Source organism: Phaseolus vulgaris, chromosome 1 (genome assembly GCF_051622355.1).
Source record: "Phaseolus vulgaris cultivar YP4 chromosome 1, ASM5162235v1, whole genome shotgun sequence".
Classification (NCBI taxonomy): Eukaryota; Viridiplantae; Streptophyta; class Magnoliopsida; order Fabales; family Fabaceae; genus Phaseolus; species Phaseolus vulgaris.
In genome coordinates this window covers 47,712,409-47,733,370 of record NC_143498.1, presented here as the reverse complement: position 1 = coordinate 47,733,370, position 20,962 = coordinate 47,712,409, and the positions used below count along the sequence as shown (strand labels likewise).

The window sequence follows — 20,962 nt, the reverse complement described above, 5'->3', positions numbered from 1 at the left end:
GCTATGAGTTTTTTCTTTGAACCAGGAGTTCCATGTGGTCGGGGTAAATTCATTTGGTCTTCATCTATTCCACCTTCCAAAACTCTAGTACTTTAGAAAAATTTCTGTGGGCGGTACAGATCAACATATTTAGAATAAAGGTTTGCATACATGTTCTATGTGTACACTTTGTGAAAAGCATGAAGAATTTATTTAGCATTTATTTTTTTGAATGTTTTAATGCTTTCATATTTGGAGTTGAGTTCGACAAATTTGTCTTACTTCTCATTTTTCTAATAAGTATGATCTTATTTCTTTTATTAGGAGTGATGATAGTATTTTGGTTAAATTGATTAAGCTTGCTGTGATAATTTTTTCTATTGGGATGATATGACATATAAGGAATTATGCTAGATTTCATAATAAGATTGAGATTTTTAGGGCTATTTCGGTAATTAAAGATTTAACTTGTCTAGTGCGAAATTCGTCTAAAGCTTAAATGAAGAATGATATGTTGGATTTCAACGTGATTAAGTTTTTTGGTATTAATACTCGTAGTAGTAAAGTTTTTTGTCCTCTTCCTGTTAGATGAGAGTTTCCTTCACCAGGCTGAGTTAAAATTAACACTGATGAGGCTGCTAGGGGTATCCTGATCTTGCTACTTGTGGATGTATTTTTCGTGGCAGCATAGGAGAGTTTATTGGTGCTGCTTTCTCTCTGTTAGGTTTTCATCTAGTTTGTTCTTATAATTCTTTATGAATATGTATAGTCTACCTATGTATCGTTTTTGTTAACATGAGTTTTGGTCTAATCCCCTCATATTTTTTTTTAATAATAATATTTTTTTCACGTGTTAGCAAGTGATTGTTGTTACTTGAGGTGTCAGCCTAGCTAAAATGTCAAATTGCATATGCCTAATATAAAAACTTTTATAAAAAAAATAAAACAAATCAAAATTGGATAAATCATCATGAAAAAATAAAGTAAAAATTAACACAATTCCTAATTTATTTAATGACTTTAATTTCTTTTTGAATCAAATAAAAATTTGAAATACTTTCAAGTATTTTAAATTCATGGTAGAGGTAAAATAGAAATTTGTTTTTATTTTGTTGAAATTAAAAGTTTTTATTAGTCTCAATGTTTGGATGAGCTGATATTTAAAATTGATGGGTTTGAAGAAAATTAGTGTAATAAAGCTGAAGCAGCATTGCTAAAAATGTTTTCTTTATACCCCATAAGCTATGATAAGAGTATACTTTACCAGAGACGTTTTTTTTTTCTTAAACTGGGTAGGATCAGTATTAGTATTAATGTCTAAACTTTTTTAGTATTTAATTTAGCTGAATACCTAAGCTTAAACTCCATCACTGTTTAAGCTAAAGCAACTCCAAACAATTGATCTGTACATTCGTTGGAAATGACTAAAGAAGTACAACGTTATAACATGTTTGTGTTCATCACGTTTAATTTTGTTTGTACGAATTCTAAAACCACATATATTACATAAAAAAAACAGCAATTTATTAGTTGGTGCAGAAACACAAGTAGATATGAATCTAAGTTATAAAATAACAGAGTGTGCAGATTTGACAGATGGGACGAGCACGCCTGCATCAAAAAGAGAAAGAAACAAGATAATGATAGATTGTGGAATGCGTGGGGAAATCTACAACCAATTTACTTAAGAATAAGGCATCAATTATGATAGTGCATGGATTTATGTAATAGTTTTACAGTCCCGTTAAAATTGGAATTTCAAGAAGAGTGAAAGGCATCAATAATGGTTGAAAAAAGTGATTTTCAGGCATGGAAAAGGAGCATGACGTTGTTGGTTTTGAGATGAAAGGAGGAAGGAAGGAAAAACAATAATAAAACCCAAATGGCTCAGTTGAAAATGGCTTCCGAGGAATGATTATGAATGGTGTTTGAATAGCAGCATCGGTTTGAGATTAAACCACACCAATCAGTAGCTTGCACGTGGGGCATGGCGTTGGGACAAGAAGTCCCCCGCATGAAGTTGGGAACTCAAAATATTATATCATACACTTCTACAAACTCCTACATCACACACAAACACACAAAAACAGAAAAGAAATGAATAAATACGCTGGTGTGGGGTGTGTGTGTGAGCTTAGGATAGGTGGTTGTGCCTGAACTGAGCCAAAGGGTGGCCGTTTTCCTTTTCTTTTATCTTCTCTCTCTCTTTACACGCCAAATAAATCAAAGGTGTTGCCCCATTGCTCTTCCTTACAGCATAGCCTTGCCTACCCCAACCTCCTTAGCCTTTTCTCTTTTCTCTTTTCTTTTTCTCTCTCTTTCTTTCCACTTTGTTTTGCCCTTTTACTGTACTTTTTGAACCACACGTAGCACATTCATCGGAGGAGGAGAGAATGAGTTCATCCTCAGCTCAGAGCAGTGGCTATGATCTCTCTTTCAAGATCTTGTTGATCGGAGATTCTGGGGTGGGAAAAAGTAGCCTACTTGTCAGCTTCATTTCAAGTTCTGTTGAAGATCTTTCCCCCACCATTGGTAATTCATTCATCTTTTCTTTTCTTCGTTTATTTTACTTCTGTTATTTCTATCTTTAGCCTTTGCATGTTTGGGATTTAGGTGTCAAACTTCTGATACATTGTTTGCAACCAAATGGTTTCTCGTACTTGTCGATCTATTGTTCACAGTAACACTGTTGAAGTTTTGAGTGTTAAATTTATGATTTTTCGGTTTAAAAGCTGCTTTGCATTTCTGGCTCATCCAATTCCGACTGTATTTTCCTATGCTTTCGTGATTGAATCTGTTGGTCTTCGGTTATTGTCTCTGCCTATTACTTGCGTAGGATTTAACTGCCTTTGGTTCTTTTAGCTACTTGAATTAACTAGCAATTGAATTTATCTTCTCGCCTCGGTCACGAGTTGTTTGTCTGATTTTAGTTTTGATATGATCTAATGTCGTTCCTATGATATGCAGGTGTTGATTTTAAGATCAAAACGCTCGTAGTAGGTGGCAAGAGATTGAAATTAACGATTTGGGATACTGGTAATATAGAGTCAAATCTTGTGCTTTCAGTTCTTGAAATTAGACCATTTGTTCAACCCAAGCAGCTTTTGATTAGAACAGATAGAATGAAATGCCTTTCAGAGTGTTTTGGTTATTTGTTGCCCAAAATAACTTAAGTGATCTATTGACATAAAATAACCTCATATCTATTGCAGCTGGGCAGGAAAGGTTCAGGACTCTAACCAGCTCTTACTATAGAAAAGCACAAGGAATCATTCTCGGTATGCTCAATTTATTAATGCACATAACTACAAGAATGTAGGATTATTAGATTCATTCACATGAGAAAATGTTCTAGAATATCTTTATGGAGAAATTTATCTTTGCAACTAGTATTGAACTCTGTTTCAACATTATGCTTTGATAGATACTCTGCATACTTTTTTATTTAAGAGTGATGTCTGGTAAAGATGGACTAAAATGAAGCAATTGAACTAGTATTGAACTCTGTTTCAACATTATGCTTTGATAGATACTCTGCATACTTTATTTAAGAGTGATGTCTGGTAAAGATGGAACCTTGGTTTCAGGGTATGCTCGATGTTTTTGATTAAAAGTTTATACTTCATAGTAAATAAATTCTGATTTTATTTTTATCAATTATTAGATAGGTTTTACACTTGTAAGGCCTTTCTCAAGGACATCCCCTGTTTTTATCTTTTTAGTAGTAACATGATTCTTGCCATTGTCTCATGCTCCTTTTTTTAGTAAGAAGAATTCCTTAAATTTTAATGATTTCTATTTATAGAGTGCTTCATTTTCTTCACTTCTAGTTTATGATGTTACGAGGCGAGAAACCTTTACAAACTTATCAGAAGTGTGGTCTAAGGAAGTGGAACTCTACTCAACTAATCAAGATTGCGTGAAGATGCTAGTTGGAAATAAAGTTGATAGAGTAAGTTCTGTGCTCAAATATTGGGCCCGAATATATGACAAGCGAATGAGTTTGCTATTTCATGAATGCTCTATTCTTATCTGTCTTAGGAAAGTGAAGCAGAACTCAAGTTTTGTCTGTCCATTTGAAGCAAATTAAGACCATGTCCAAATCCAACTTATGGTAGATTCAGTTCGACATGCCTATGATACTTACTCAATTGCTCCAAACTATTCTGCCACTAGCTCATGATTATCTATCTGATGACATCCATCAGAAAACTGGATCCCATGCATTATCAATACAGCCCCATTTATATACATGGTGTTCTTGATGTCATAACACTTTCACTACATAGCCATGTAGCATTTGTTTATGAACTCAATGCCAATTCAGTGAATTATGAATATCTGTATAATTACATGCATGCATTTTATGTGGCACTATGGAACCTGCCATATCGTCAAAGCAACCGAGTTAAGCCTGTGATTAACAATTTAGTGGACCCTCTGAAACTATTGAAGAGCCCTTAATGTATTCAGTTCACTAATTTCTGTCACGGTTTATTTTCTTAATTTCTAGGATACTGAAAGGGCTGTGAGCAGAGAAGAGGGTTTATCCCTTGCCAAAGAATTGGGGTGTTTGCTTCTTGAATGCAGTGCTAAAACTCGGGAAAATGTGGAGCAGTGCTTTGAGGAACTTGCTCTAAAGGTACAGTATTAGAAGTTTGCTTCAATGCTATTTATATCTTGTTCAAAATCATGCTCAAGCGTTGTTTGGTGTGTTTTGTTTTTCCTGCTATGACAAATGTGGCACCGTTTTGTAGATAATGGAAGCCCCCAGTCTTTTGGAAGAGGGATCAACAGCAGTTAAAAGGAGTGTTTTAAAACAGAAACAAGAGCCCCAAGCTTCCCAAAATAGTGGTTGTTGCTCTTAAAAATGAGACATTGAGTCTTAATTAGCACATCTTGGACAAATCTTGTATATGTAAGCTTCCTCCCTACTTTCTTACTGCCATTGTCTTTTGGTTGTTTAATTATTTGTATTACCGGAGTGGGGAAATTGGCAACAGTGGCACCTATTTTAGCTTGTGTAAATTTGTTTGCCCTTCAATGACTATCATTTGATTGCTCATAAGCCCAAGTTCTGATATTTCAACTGCAGTTTCATGAAATTCTCTGTTGTGCACACTACATCTAATTAATCCACCAATTTGGTTAACGAAAGTAATCTAAAACTATAATTTTATTTTACTCAAAATACTTGAAGCTCTACTTAACATAACCTGTACTTTTGAAGATTGACACAGTAATGTAGGAACATGAGTATATATGAATGATTAGTTGTGCGATCGTGAACTCACAAACTTGTACAAACTATACAGATGGCTTAGTCAAAGAATACAACGCTGCCCCACTTACAGTTTTTTTTCTCGTTTAAGCTCATGTAGTCTACTATGTTATCACTACATGTTTCAGAACATTTAGTGCAACTTTTTGTTGTACAAAATACAAGTTGTGGCTGCCAAATTCCTCAAAAACAATAGTGTCGGTGTCCCAACTTCTACCTTTCTTTCAAATATTTTATTGCACTTGAATAAACTCAATCAGAAGTTGGTTGCCAGCAAAATATCTATACCCATAATTAGTCTGAGTAGGCAAAATGAAACTGCTTTTTTCCCCTTAACATGTGTCTAGCCACATCATATTTATTAGATCCTTGGATAAGTCTTTCACAAATGTAGGAGAAATTGCAAGATCATAGTAAATTGAGCATGCATTAGGATCAATACCTCATAACTAATAGTATAGAGTTGAATTGAAATAAAAGAAAGGAAAAAAAAATCGCATCAAATGAACTTGAATTGAAATCATCCACAATTTCTATATTTTTTCATCAAGAAACAATATTTTCATGTATCTATATTATGCACGCTTCTAGGTCTAATGTAGATGTATTTGTACTACGGAAAGGCTACGTTGCTCATTTTACACTTCCTTTCTCATAATTTTAAGATTTTAATACGAATAAATTAAATTTGTATTTAATTTTCTACTAATAGCAATAAATTACAGTATATCACAAACTCATTTAGAAATGAAAACAAGTGGGATATGATGGAAGTGAGTTTGAGTATCTCATCAACATCCCCAAAGTAAATATTTATCCTTATCTCTGGGGTAAATATTTATCTTCATCTCTTTCTTATCCAATGCAATGACTATACTTCCAGTCACATCTCTACATGTTCTCTTATTTCTCTTATTATTCTAAATATTAATTATATATTTTTTTTATAAAGAATAAAACATGATATTATCAAATATTTAATATAAAAATTATACACATTTTTTTCTACAATATTAAATATTAAAAAAAAATTATAATTGTATAAATATCAAATATAAAAGTATCAAATAAGAATTAGATAAATGTCAAATAATTATAAAAAAGAGTAAAAGTTACTAAATGCATTGAAATTAAGGGCCACAAAAAGTTAATATAAATTTTTAGATTATCTAATAAATTAAATATATTTTAGTAATTTAAGAGGAGAACTTAAATAAGTATTGAGACACGTATAAGGACGTGATGATGGACGAAGCAAATATATGCATACTCATCTTCATTCTCATACTCAATTTAAAAAATCAAATATTACACATTCATAATAGTCATTTTAGAAATTCTATCAAAATTAAAATTAAGATAAGTTTGGACAAAACAAATACTAACTAGACAAGTTCACCATCAATCTTTAGATAAGAAAATAAAACTAAAACATCTAAAAGTATGGAAAAAAATACCAACATTATATATGTTAGTCTAAGTTGTACTGAAGTTTATGAAACTTTTTTTATAAATGATTGATCACGTTCCTAAGTAAAAGTAATATATATATATATATATATATATATATATATATTAATAGATGAATTCATTAGATACATGTATCCATAACATGCTAACTAAAAAAAGTAAAAGGAGAAGGTAATAAATATAAACTTAAGAGAGAGAATCAAGTCAAGCAGACTTCAAACTAAATTTTGAAAGTAAACCAAATGATTTCTTCTATTTTAAAAGCTTAAATTTGATTGATTTAAATAAATTTAAGTCAAAATTGGTAAGGTGTAAATTAAATCATGTGCATGAGTATGTGAATGCATGTTTTGATGGAGCTATTTAGCACCTAAAGAATATTGTGTTGACATTCACGTTGGAAGCAACACCAATTTTAATGTTATCAATTCATTCTCCAATAAGGAATTGTTTATACTTTCTAACAAGAAATGCCCCCTCAACCTAACATAGAACTTTAAGTAGCAAAGTTTGTGGTGTTCCATCTCCATATTTCAAACATTTTTAAAAGCTGGCGTTCATATATTCCCACCTAAACCAAAAACATCTTGCAACCAAATTTACAGCGAACTAGAAATCTTGTCAAATCCACCCTCCAACCAAAAATAATTATATGAATTTCAAATAAAAAATACTTAATAAATTACTTATCAATAAGAATAATATTTTAATATAAATCTCATAAAGAGTTTCTTCTATAACTTACTCTTTTCAATTTTAAGGAATTAAGGTTAAGTTAAGAAATTCAATAAATAAAAACTTTTATTGAAGTGTTATTACAAGAAAAAATGATTTTAACAGAAGTTTTTTTTTTACATTATTTATGGTTTAAATTTTTATTAAGTCATTTATTTAAGGTTATAGTTTCCTTCGCTAAATCATTTTTGGGAACATGTTTTTCGGAGTTTTTTTAAACTTTTGGAAAAAGTCCTGTTAAATACTATGGTTCAAAAACCTCTCTTAAATATCATAAATTTTAAAATTTTTGTAAAATGGATTGTCGTTTGAAATAACCTTCACTAAAGCAAAATATAGTAAGAGAAAGAAAAATGAGAATGAAAGTATGTGTATTTGAAAAAAAAATAAAAAAAGGAGTGAAAATGAGAAAAGGAAGAAAAGAAAGTGGATATTGAGATAGGTTATTCAAAAATGTTGTAATTGGTAATTTTAAGGAAAATAAGTTATTAAACTAATAAAAGAAGTTATTAAATTGATAAATAAAATTGTAAGAAAAAAATTATTAGACTAATATATTAAATTAATTATTATTTTTTTATGGATAAAATTGAGAAAAGATCTGAGTACACCAGTTTACTAGAAGAATCATGGTTATATATATTGTTATAGGTTTATATATTATAATTTTTTTGTATGAACATGTACTTTTAACTTTATAAAAAAAATATAAACATCTTTTTTACCAATATTTTATTTTTATAAAAAAAAATCTATATTTTTTTAACAGGTTTATAATGTATATATGTTATTTTATTTTAAAAAAAAAATTATGTATCTTCTTATATTGTATCCCTTTCTTCATATGATATTGAGAAGGGAAACAACTATATGAGAAAATGAGACTTACTTTGAAGCAAAATGCATATGCACTTTGGTTTAATTGCAAACATGGATTGGTCTCGTCCGAATGTTATAATTTTGTGTGTTTTTAAATTAAAAAATCTCCTTAATTAAAAATTATTATTAATTAATGCGATTTTAGATAATTTTTATAAATATGCTGTTTGATTTAAGAAAATAATTTTACATCTAAAATTGATTTTAAACTAAAAAATGGTTAAATAATTTTCATATTAGAAAAAAATATTATATTAACTTTCACTATTATTTTGTTTTATAATAAAAATATTTAAACACAAATAATTTCCTTTCAAACCAAGAATCAAAGTTAATTTTGTAAACACTTTATTCCAAATGTAAAAAAGAAAAAAAAAACCTTGTTGAAATATAAACAGTGAAGCATTGTTTGCAAAAACACAAAAGAGTAAACATTATTTTAATTAATGAACTTAACTAGAAGCAAGCAAGTAAGTATTGATGGCTGGCCAAGCCCTACCATTGTTTTGTCTTGAAACAACTTCATTTATTACTTTTGATGACTCAAGTTCCATGAGTTAGGAAGTTAGCCATTGGCTTTGCTTGCCATTGGGTCTTTCATTGTCTGCTACCAGATCTCATCTTTCCACCACATTCATACCTGCACCTTTATTCTCCTTTTCTTTAATTTTCCCCTACTCTCTCTCAATTTTCTCACGTGCATGACGGTGGAATACGTGCAATATATATAAAAAGGACCATCATATGAACTATCAAAAACAAAAAAATGGAACGATAATTAAAATAAAAGAAATCAAGAAATTGTCAGTATTGACACCCCACTGATGGAATAAATTCAAATTTAATAGTGTACATAGCATTGAATTAATGTAAAGAATGAACAAATGTTTACATGGCTAAACGTAAAAAAGAAAAGAATAGCAATAAAGAAGGTTAACAGTTAAAGACAGACTTGAGCTTTCAGTAATGGCAATCCACCAAAGAAGTTGCAGAGAAGACAATGACTTTTTCTTTGGACTGAAAAGGAAACAAGTTGGATTCTCTGTGATGATCATCCTCAGGGGCCGGAAGATTCAAGTCCAAGTTCAAAACATCTTTGTGTTTCTTGGTTTCTGGAATTTCAGGGCTTCCATCACCACCATAAGCAATTGTCCCACTTGTAGGTGCACTCACAAAATTTCTGTGCCTTCTCATGTGTCCCCCCAAGGCTTGCCCAGATGAGAACTCTGACCCGCATATGGAACACTCATGAACCTTAGGTTTAGCATTAATAGTACTACTCCTAGTGCTGTTGCTGCTATTATACAAAAACGTTGATAATTGTAAGGTGAGGGTGGTGCTTGTGGGGACACAATAATCATCATGATTATTATTATCCCCAAAAGTAGTAAGTGGTCCTTGCTTTTCTTCTGCACTGGCCTTGGAAAATCTCTTGTGGCTGGCTCTGTGGCCCCCAAGGGCTTGAAACGAAGGGAAGCATCGGTTACAAGTCTTGCACTCGTAAACATACAGCCCCGATTCCTTGTTGTGTGAGGGTTTTGGAGTGTTGTGGCCTTGAGCCAAGAGAATCAAACAATTGGCCAAGTCTTCATCCTCTTGGTTCCTTAATTCGTTTGAGGTTGTTACAGGATCAAAATCTGCGAAATTGTCGGTGCTGCTTCGTCCTGCGGTGGAACATGTTGGCATGGTTAACCTAAGTGGCGATGGAAGCCTTTGACGCTTTGTGCGCTTGCCCTTGATGATTTGCATGTGTTCCTCTTGCATTTGCATGGTGATCAGGGAGATAATGTTATGGAGAATGAGTGATGAATGGAAGAAGAGCAATGAAGAGAGTGGGAATGGTTGAGGGAAGAAGGTACCTCTAATAGTAATAGTAACGTGTTTTGGGTTTGCAAGAGTTGTTGCGTTCCCAAACTTGGAAGTCTTATATTACAGATGTGAAGTGAAGAGAGAGGGAGAAAAAAAGATGCAATGTTAAGCATGAAGAGGGTAGGAAACGAGTGAGATTCGGTTGGCTTTGAAGCAAACCCATTACTTTTTTCGCAACGATTCCTTTCTGGAGGATTGGTTTGCAAGCCTGGAACCACACACATTTTCCAAACTTTCACCACCTTTTATTAGCTTTTTGTCTTGTGTTTATATATACTTTCCCTCTCAATTTTTAGCTTCCTTTACTTCAACCACTGCAGCTTAATTTAACTAATTCTAATCCCATTTTAACTAACAACCAATCACTTCCAACACAATCTTAATTAAGAGAACTTGATGCCATGTTATCTTCCAATAATTTAGAACTCCATCTCCAGCTATATCTCCTATGATATTAAACGAGTGATTAATGCTACTAAACTCTACACGTCTATATTCTTGCTAAATAATTACTTCATGTGCTGTTGACCTAAACATTTCTTTCTGTACAAATTCATCACACCCGCATCAATGTGGCACAGTCAACAATATCATCAAGTCAGCTTACACATGATCCAAATAATTGATATGTATAAATAAGTTTATGTCAAATGGGTTTTCTTTGTTTAAAAAACTAAAGAACTAAAAGTTCATAATTATCTCCATTTTAAACTTTTATGTTCATTTGACTGATACATCTTAAAATCAACATAAATAAATAAATATAAACTTTTCAACATAAGTAAATGCAGACTGTATTAAGTATGTTGTGTCATTAAAAATAGTAAATACACCTATTCTATATAATCAATAACGAGAAATTGTGAAACATGGATACTTATTTTTTTAATATAACAAAGATATATTAGCATAATTCTTGCTCATGTATCGCTATTTATATCCTTGTAATACATATTCACGAGATTTTATTTTGTTATGATAATTAAAGTTAAGGATGCCAGAGAAATTTGTTTAGGTTGTTTGATTTTGATCACAGCACCTTTGGTGAAAAAATTGTTTCATTTATTTTAATTTAATTTATTTTTTTGTTTAGAGAGAGAGAGAGTGAAGAAGGTAAGATAATAAAGATGATGGATATAGCTGCATATCTTTGACTAAAAGCAACAACTCGTTAAACTGAACGTACTTTGAAAGGTGTGTTTCTCCAAGTGAATATGTATATTAAAGCATGCACTTTTGTAAGCCTTAATTAGGATAACTTTTATAACATTTTCTTTACCATAAACTAAATTATTAGTTTAATATGAGGGCTTGTGACCTATCTTGATTTCGGGTTTTCTCTTGTATGTCTTGATAAAATATAAAACAAATATATGCATAATGGCATGTGCCAATATTATAATTTATATGTTAGGCAAAATAATTAATTACGACTACATATCAAATTTATGTATTCACATAATTTAATAATTTTATATAAAATAAAGGATTAACTCAAATCGATGATAATTCCATGTTGTCATTCTATTTATATGTATCATGTCATAATGTAACAAGGTAGCAATTAATTTTCAATTTTGTATAACATTTTATGCAAACTGGATTTACTTTGTAAGAATTTTCAATTCAACGATTGAATGATACTAAAATCATATATAAAAAATTCAAGTAACTGTAGTTAAAATGGTCTCTAATTTAGTTACTATTGTAACTAATTATTTTGATATCTAAAAATTGGTTTCTATTTCATGATTTTCTTGTAGTATGTTTATTTTTTTTTTCAATAAAATGAATGTATTTATCAAACTATTAACAATATAACATTAGCATAATTTAAAAGTATTCATTCTAAAAAAACATTCAAATTTGTGATATAATTAATTAAAATTAAATATTTTTTTTGGTTGATAGTGTTATATTGAGTATTTATTTGTATATATGGGATCTGAAGTAGCAGTGTATGCATATGAAGTTTTCATACTAAAAAGATGGTAAGGTGTGATTTCTACTGGAGTGCAGTAGTAAGAGAATTGTGGAAGCATAAGAATATAATAATTTTTAAAAGAGGCATAGTTGATGATTTAGAAGTGTTTGTCTTAGTTCAATTAAGGGATTGGTCTTGAGTTACAACCAAATCACACTTTAGATATTTTTTCTTTTCTTACAGGTGTCTTAACCCTCTGGTTTCTATTGGTTTCTATTGTTGATGACAGGTATCTAAAAATTAGTTTCTATTTCATGATTTTCTTGTAGTATGTTTATTTTTTTTTTTTCATAAAATGAATGTATTTATCAAACTATTAACAATATAACATTAGCATAATTTAAAAGTATTCATTCTAAAAAACATTCAAATTTGTGATATAATTAATTAAAATTAAATATTTTTTTTGGTTGATAGTGTTATATTGAGTATTTATTTGTATATATGGGATCTGAAGTAGCAGTGTATACATATGAAGTTTTCATACTAAAAAGATGGTAAGGTGTGATTTCTACTGGAGTGCAGTAGTAAGAGAATTGTGGAAGCATAAGAATATAATAATTTTTAAAAGAGGCATAGTTGATGATTTAGAAGTGTTTGTCTTAGTTCAATTAAGGGATTGGTCTTGGGTTACAACCAAATCACACTTTAGATATTTTTTCTTTTCTTACAGGTGTCTTAACCCTCTGGTTTCTATTGGTTTCTATTGTTGATGACAGGTATCTAAAAATTGGTTTCTATTTCATGATTTTCTTGTAGTATGTTTATTTTTTTTTTCATAAAATGAATGTATTTATCAAACTATTAACAATATAACATTAGCATAATTTAAAAGTATTCATTCTAAAAAAACATTCAAATTTGTGATATAATTAATTAAAATTAAATATTTTTTTTGGTTGATAGTGTTATATTGAGTATTTATTTGTATATATGGGATCTGAAGTAGCAGTGTATACATATGAAGTTTTCATACTAAAAAGATGGTAAGGTGTGAGGTGTGATTTCTACTGGAGTGCAGTAGTAAGAGAATTGTGGAAGCATAAGAATATAGTAATTTTTAAAAGAGGCATAGTTGATGATTTAGAAGTGTTTGTCTTAGTTCAATTAAGGGATTGGTCTTGGGTTACAACCAAATCACACTTTAGATATTTTTTCTTTTCTGACAGGTGTCTTAACCCTCTGGTTTATACGAGGATGGTCTTCTAATCTTTTTTTTCAAGTGTCTTTTTTAGATGGTTTTCTGGTCCAGTCAAGGTGTGTTTGTTCTATAGTTGTCACTTTGAAGCGTTTTTCTCTTTGTTGAGAAGACTAAGGGTTAATTTTTTTTATACGGATTTGATCATTCTTAAAATAATTCACATTTATTATATTTTATTGTTGATAAAAAAAAATTTATTGTCGATAAAAAAAAATACTAAAAGGATTGTCAATTAGTACATGGTAACACTGATAATATTTATACTAATAGCTTACACATAATGTATACCAGCAAAGAATATACTAGACTGAGTTATGCAGAGTCGTAATTTACATCATAATTTAATTTCTTGACATAAAATTTCTGGTGCAAAGACCCAGTCATACCTAACCTTTTATAGTAAATGAGTCTCTTGTAGTAATGCATGGAAGATGTGTTCCAGAAGAATGATTTTGGGGAAAGAAATGAATGAAGAAAAGTAAAGAATAAGGCAAAGGAAGGAGTAAGGAGTAGAGATGGAGATTGGTGCGATGGTGGTGTTGAGGTTCCGTGGTGTAAGGTATAGACTATACATAGTCATTTGGGGATGTTAGATTCTTAGCGTAAGGAATTGTAATGAAGGGCTTATTTGAGAGAGGCACGTAAAGTTCTTCCTCACCATTTCAGCATCAGACTTAGGTTTAGGTTTTAGTTTTGCTACTGTTAATGGCTCAAAGCAAAGCATCTTCCTCAACACCTGCATATTATCTACTCATTTATTGTCGATCCAATTATTATACAATAAAGTAAAAGAATAATGTCTATAGCAGCAGCACTACTTCCCCACCTTCCTCCTATCTTTAATGCATATATATATATATATATATATATATAATCATTAATGTTGCTTAGATAAGAAACAAAGTGGTGACCAGATCTCATCTTATGCCACACCAACAACATGGTTCTTGAGTTAAACAGGCTATAAATGCATTGATTTGCTTTCTGTCTGATGTGAAATTTACTATGAAAATGAAGTGGTGCTCAACTTTCTGATATAATAATTTCTTAGAGAGAGTTGTTCTAATTGTCTATGATATTGTAATTGGGATGAAGTACCATATCACCACAGAAGATATCAATGCTTAATTTATTTATAGTTAACAAAGCGTTATAAAGAATATTTGTCGTGTCCAACACCTTTTTTTTTTGTCCTCTGAAAAAAATCTGTTTGATTTAGTATCTTATAAATAATTTAAAAAGAATTACAATTTAAAAACTCAATAGTTTACATGGCATTGAAAATTATGTTTAGAAATGCATTAAAAAAATTAAATGAGCTAGAATAAACAAATAAATTACTATGAAAATGAACAATAAAAATGAAATATAGTCATCAGAAAGAATGAATAAATAATTTATCCTACATAAATAATATTGATGAAATGGTATATCCAGATTTTTTTATAATGCCAATTTTTCGATACCAAATAATTAAACAAACATATATTGGTAAAAAGTAGTTTGAGTTAAAAAGAGGTACATAAATTTATCTTATAATAAAGTATAAAATGTTGGAAAAAATAGTTTTCTTGTGGTCAAGGGAACGAGGATTTACAAGTGACTCACTTCTGAAACAAAACCAACATTGAATTACATTATAAATATTTGTGTGACATCTATTTTTTCAATCTTTCCCCAAAACAAGATAAAACCCTGAAAAAGAATGGAAATAAATGGTTATTGACTGACAAAATAAATGAAAAAAGATGAGACAGTATCAACCCATTGTTAGTTTTTATTTATTTTATCTAAGACACCACTAGTTTAATTGATCCTTAATTTGATTGATGCTGATCTATTAGAAGTAAATTGTTACCCTAATAATTTAATCCTTAATATATTCCAGTCGTTATCTTTTTCTTTTATTTTTGTTGACATCTAATAGAAATAGATTTTAAATTATATATTTAATTACTTACGAGAAAAACCGATTCCATAAATTAATTTATTAGTCTAAAAAATAATAAAGTTAATCATTAATTTAATTAAAGATTAATTTAGAATTAAAGTAGTAAGCAAATAAAAAATATTTATAAATTTTTTATTGATAATAATTACTTTAAATACCAATATTTTTTAATTTTTAATTTATAAAATAATAACTATTTTTTTAAAATTAATTTATATTTAATCGTTTTCAGGTGTCTAATAATTCATACTTATATTCATTTTATAATAGAAATATATAAGTTGCACTTTTAAAATAATTATGTATTAGTTTTAAAATATAATATCACTGTGTCTTCAAGCCTATTTTAAAATGTCAAACTTTAATATATATATATATATATATATATATATTTGTCGCTTTCAAATTTTAAAATGATAATTTGTTTACTTCTTATTTAACTTTTAATTCAGCTATATATTTACCATGAAAATGAAACTAAAAAAAAAAAACATATATTTGTAGTATTTTTATGGAATATTATCTTGTAAGATATTTTACATAATATCTTTTTTAGAAAAAAATTATTTTTCCAAATTAAGACAAATTCACATTAAATTGTAAGTATAACGTATAATGTAATTATTTAAAATAGTAGTGGAAGGGAGTAAAACGTGATACAGATTAATGTGAATGTGTCTTAATTTTAAAAAATAATAATCCAAAAGATATTATGCAAAAGACCTTACATGAAAATATTTTATTTTGTTTTCGTTATCTCTTATATCTATAGACAATAGTACTAAAATTTTAGTCTTTAAAGTTAACATCTTCCCTTTTATAGAGGAATCATAATTTGAAAATTAGAAAATAAAATACAAGGATTTGAATCAATGTTTTAAAATTTGAGAACTGAAGCCAAAAAAATATATTTAAAAACTAAAACTTTCATCAACTCTTTTCTAAAGAGACAATAGCTCAAATAAAAACAGTTAAGAGGGCTAATTTTTGGGGCATGAATATAACATCTGAGTAAAAATGGTGGATCATGTAAAAGCTTTTTCTCTTGTTTAACTTCAACTTCATATATGTACAACTACATTTAATTTGTTTAAGTTGAGAAATTAGGACAATTATGATTGTGCACTTTTATATTTTTAAAACGATCATTTTATCTTTTACAAAAATGATTTTTAAATTAAATATTTTGGAAATTATAAAAATGATTTTATTGATTTTAGAAATTTTCTAAAATAAACTTTCCAGAATTTTTAAAATATAAGCATATATTTTAAAATAAGTTTTTTTAAACAAAATTATATATATGATATTTTTCTAAACGATTTTTATGAAAAAAAATTTCCAAAACACATTAAATATATCATGAAACAAACATATATGATAATTTTTAGAATGAGTTTTTTTTTCAAAACAAGTTTTCTCTGTTCTTCTGCTTCCTCTTAAAGGTGTAGTGGAAAACAGAGGTCCAGTGACTATGACATAGTGGTGACATGGTACAATGAGGAGAGTATTTTTTGTCTTTTTCTTGTTTGCATAAGGTGTAGTTAATAATAATGGGGTGCAGGAAGAATAGTTATAGTGTTAATTGCTTTTATGAGCCCAATAAAAAATTGCTTTATTTTCGACCACCCGCGAAAGTGTTACTTCTTGGGCTCAAGGTGTAAACATTATCAATGTTTTGTAAATATATATAAAGAAATAGTTTGGTGACTATGTACGGGTAACGTAAAACTCTGTTATATAATATTAGGGTGTAAGCAAACTTTTCACAATTAAAATTACTAGTGGAATATGTCAAAACCTAATTTTTTTTTGACAAGGGTACTCCAAACAAGGAATTCAATAAAATCAATATTTAAATTTATTTGTAATTAATGAAAGTTAGCGATAATAATAAAGAAAAAAAATTCTGATTGTTAAAATAAATATAAAAAATAATTAAAAATAATAGAAAAAGCATGTCGATTCCTAAGTTTATTCATCATGATTTTTTCATTGATATTCATAAAATTATTATCCTTTAATTCTCACACAAATTTCAAACATGACTAAACAAAAGTTAATCAAATTCAGTGCTTAGTGTTGTATTCAATATCTCAATAATTCCAAACATGTGAGATTGATTAGAAGTAAACCAATTAACAAAAAATCTAATTAAAAAAAATGAAATTCTTGACAAACGTTTAAAAACAATTTCTTTCACCAAAATTCAATTTCAAACAAGATAGAATCAAGCATAATTTACTAAAAAAAATTGAACAAAAGAAAACTCATAATTTAATGAAGAATCACAATAGAACAAATGAAAAGTTTTAGTCTTCCGTTACACATAAGAAAAAGATGCTATATATCCAGTTTAAAACAAAGAAAAGAATTAGGCGTATGAATTTATTGACTTGTTCATTCTCTTCTATCATGAAATTTCTCAGTTTTCCTCACTCCCAAGCCGACCAACAATAATCAGGAGTGTACCATCCGAGTGACTGCAACCCAACTGTTCAAATGACAAAGATATTGCCATCTTTGACCCGTAAGAAAGCCACGTGACCCTAAAATCATTCCACATTTTCGTAGAATGATCATTCATGTACTACATTTTTCAAATCTAATACGATACCTAGATTTCATCTTAAAACTTACTTATACCTATGTAAAAGAGGTTTAATTAAAACTTTCTGTAACATTAAAACTTCATAACTTGAGAATAATTAAATAAAAGAGAACTAAGTCCAATTAATAGTGCCATTTGAGGTGTTGTGATTCTAGAATTGTTGTCTTTTATTATTAAAACTAGGTGAAGAATATGTTGTTATCTAGTACTAAATAGTTTCTAGAGAAAGAAAGTGTGGAATGTAAGTCCCCACAAATCGGAACAATATCTTCTTTTGTTGTGATGCAGTGTTGATCATATAGCTGTAGCAGCAGATTCATAATGTGAGTGTGGCCGACCTAACCGACCTTTCATCCTGAACCAGAACCCTCACACCCACTCTCACTTTGGTCTTGTAAGAAAATAAAACTCACAAGAAACCAACCACATGCCATAACGATTACGTAAATTACTTTGTAAAGCCACACACATATTAAACATGCTTTCATCAAACATATAACTCTTTCTATATCTTATATGATGGAACTTGTGTGGCTCACAATCATCTCCTCCCTATACGCAATGGGCCCATGCTAGCCCAAGATTTTTTTATTTCCACCCATCGAATTGACTGCTGAATGTGGTGACATGTTTCTGTAAACTTCTTTCACTTTCTTCACGATATGCAACCACAATACGATAACGACACAATTTTAGGCTTTTACCATATAAGATTTATAAATTTCATTTAACAATCAAATTATGGAGAACTTCCTGCTATACAAACCGAAAGTGACTTTTATTGGTGCGTTACTTAATAGTTAAGAACTGAGTTTCACTCAAAAAACATATAACGTTGTTTCGGTAATTTCTTTTCTTAGGTATGTTATATATGCAGACAAAAGAAAATGTAAACGACATGGTCGAAACATTCTATTATATTGATGATTAGGTGGAACAGAATGTTGTAATTTTGAAATTTCATTGAAGTGGAATAATACAATATTATTTTTCACTTAATTAATTAGCGTACGGCTATGATTTTATAATACTACACAAATGTGCCATCCTTGTCTTTTTTTGTTCTCCTGCTGTAGGTTGTATACCACAAAACCCGTGGCCGGTGGGAGATGGGGACACTTCTGTTTGCTCAACATTTTTTTTCTCTAATATTTTTAATCATGAAATGACTTTTTAGTATTTTTCAATTTTATATTTCTTTAAAATAATTTAAGTCTCTAGTATTAAAAAATATTAATATTATACAAGAATACAAGATTGATTAGGTGGTAAAAGTGAAAAAAGTATAAATATATTATATTAGAATATTGCTTTTTCTGATAGGTTCTTGGAGAAGCTATGGAATTTTTAAATTTATGCGCCAATTCTAATAGAAGGATATTATGAAATCCCTCATAAATGGAGCGAGTAATTTGAGGGTGAGAGGCAGGTGCAGTTTCTGGATAATCGTGAAACATTGTTTAATTTTCTTAGCATGCAAAAGTAGTGTTTCCCTTTGATGATGATGTTCAATTTTAGTATTTCAAAATGTAAGAATTGTGTCTTTAATTGTTCAATTAGTTGAAAAGGTTCTCAATCAAGTCCACTGATTGGCTTAGTGGTCGCCAACTTCTTCACACTCATTATTTACTTATACATTACCTATTTTTACTAAAATTTGGTGTCTTAAAACTATTTTTTAAAATTTCAATTTTATATTTTAATACTTAAAAAAAATTATTTTACTATTAAATTGTTAGTTTTCAAATATTTTAATTTTTTAACCGACGGGGAACGTAGCATAATAAAATAAAACAGATCAAATTTGTGTCATGTTATTTTTAATTTTTTATGCAATGTCACCATTTTATTATAAATTTAACGAAGCAGTAAAACATGTAAAAATTAAAAATTGAACATTGAAAATAAAAATAATAATAATAAAATTTATAAAATGATAATGATTAAATGATAAAACATGAAATTAACTTTTTATAAAAATAAATAGATAGAGCAATGGCCAAGGTCAATTAATTAATGTTTGCTAACTATGCTTTTTGCAAAGATTCAAAATTATTGAGTGGCAATTTAGACTCTTATTAGTAGAGTATGTTTCTCAACGAACTTTGTAAAACACTTGAAAGAGTAGAAACTTAGTTGATGAATCCCTTTAGGGTTTTCGTGACTGAAATTATTAGTATATGATAAGGACGAACATGAAATTAGATCCTGAAATAATTGGTTTTACACAATTGTTGATGTGTGAGAGAGAGAGAGTTCTAAGGTGAGATAGAGAGTTTTTTCGGTGAGATTTGAGTGTTAGGTCAATGGCGGATACTTTGTTTTCCTTCACAAACTTTTCATATCATTTCTTTAAAAAAAGATTTTTTAAAGTTTTTTAAAGGTGGGGAAGAGTTATGGACGTGTTTATTTCTAAAAAGCTTAACTCAAGAAATCGGAGGTTCGATTTTGTCAGATTTCAAAGAGTGACAGATGTCTTTGTTCTGGAAAAGAAGTTGGATGCAATTTGTATTGGCACATGGAAACTACAAGTGAAGCTACCTAAATATAGCAAGAACGAAATATCAAGGAAATAGTGGAATTCCAAAAAGAGAACTGAGCAACCTAGGAAAGTTTGGAGGTCGAAAGTGCAACAGAAATAGAAACTATCCTATGCACAAGTGGTTTCAGAAAAGAAAGCGAGTTGTTCCCATGTGAATGAGGTTGCTACTACATTTAACGTTAAGATGGAGTCTTTATCTTGGTTAGATGGTTGCTTCGGTGGATGTCTTACTGTGGTACCCTGCTGTCAAATTAATATGATTCTAGCGTAGACTTGTCTAACACTAGAGAGATGATACTACAATTGTGGTCAGATGACCCAAAGTCGTCTTCCAACGAATCCACTAGTAAAATCAGTAGATTAGTGTTTAGAATCTATTTGCAAGCAATAAAAGTTAGCAATAACAATAATAGTAAAAAGGGGCTAAGATAGTTGTGCAAAAAATATAAAAGAGATTAAA

General features: G+C 29.5%; 2 protein-coding genes across 2 annotated transcripts; one reads left to right on the top strand and one right to left on the bottom strand.

Moving 5' to 3' along the window:
- The first annotated feature begins 1,577 nt into the window (after positions 1–1,577).
- Positions 1,578–5,053, top strand: LOC137814488 (ras-related protein RABC2a). Its single transcript, XM_068617262.2, has 6 exons — positions 1,578–2,511; positions 2,947–3,015; positions 3,192–3,257; positions 3,810–3,931; positions 4,493–4,621; positions 4,737–5,053. The coding sequence occupies exons 1-6, from the start codon at positions 2,373–2,375 to the stop codon at positions 4,845–4,847; spliced, it is 636 nt and encodes a 211-aa protein (XP_068473363.2). The 5' UTR covers positions 1,578–2,372; the 3' UTR covers positions 4,848–5,053.
- A 4,130-nt stretch (positions 5,054–9,183) lies between these two features.
- Positions 9,184–10,919, bottom strand: LOC137814487 (zinc finger protein ZAT5). The gene has a single exon (XM_068617261.2). It carries the CDS (start codon positions 10,112–10,114, stop codon positions 9,305–9,307), a length of 810 nt encoding a protein of 269 aa, XP_068473362.1. The 5' UTR covers positions 10,115–10,919; the 3' UTR covers positions 9,184–9,304.
- Positions 10,920–20,962: the final 10,043 nt, after the last annotated feature.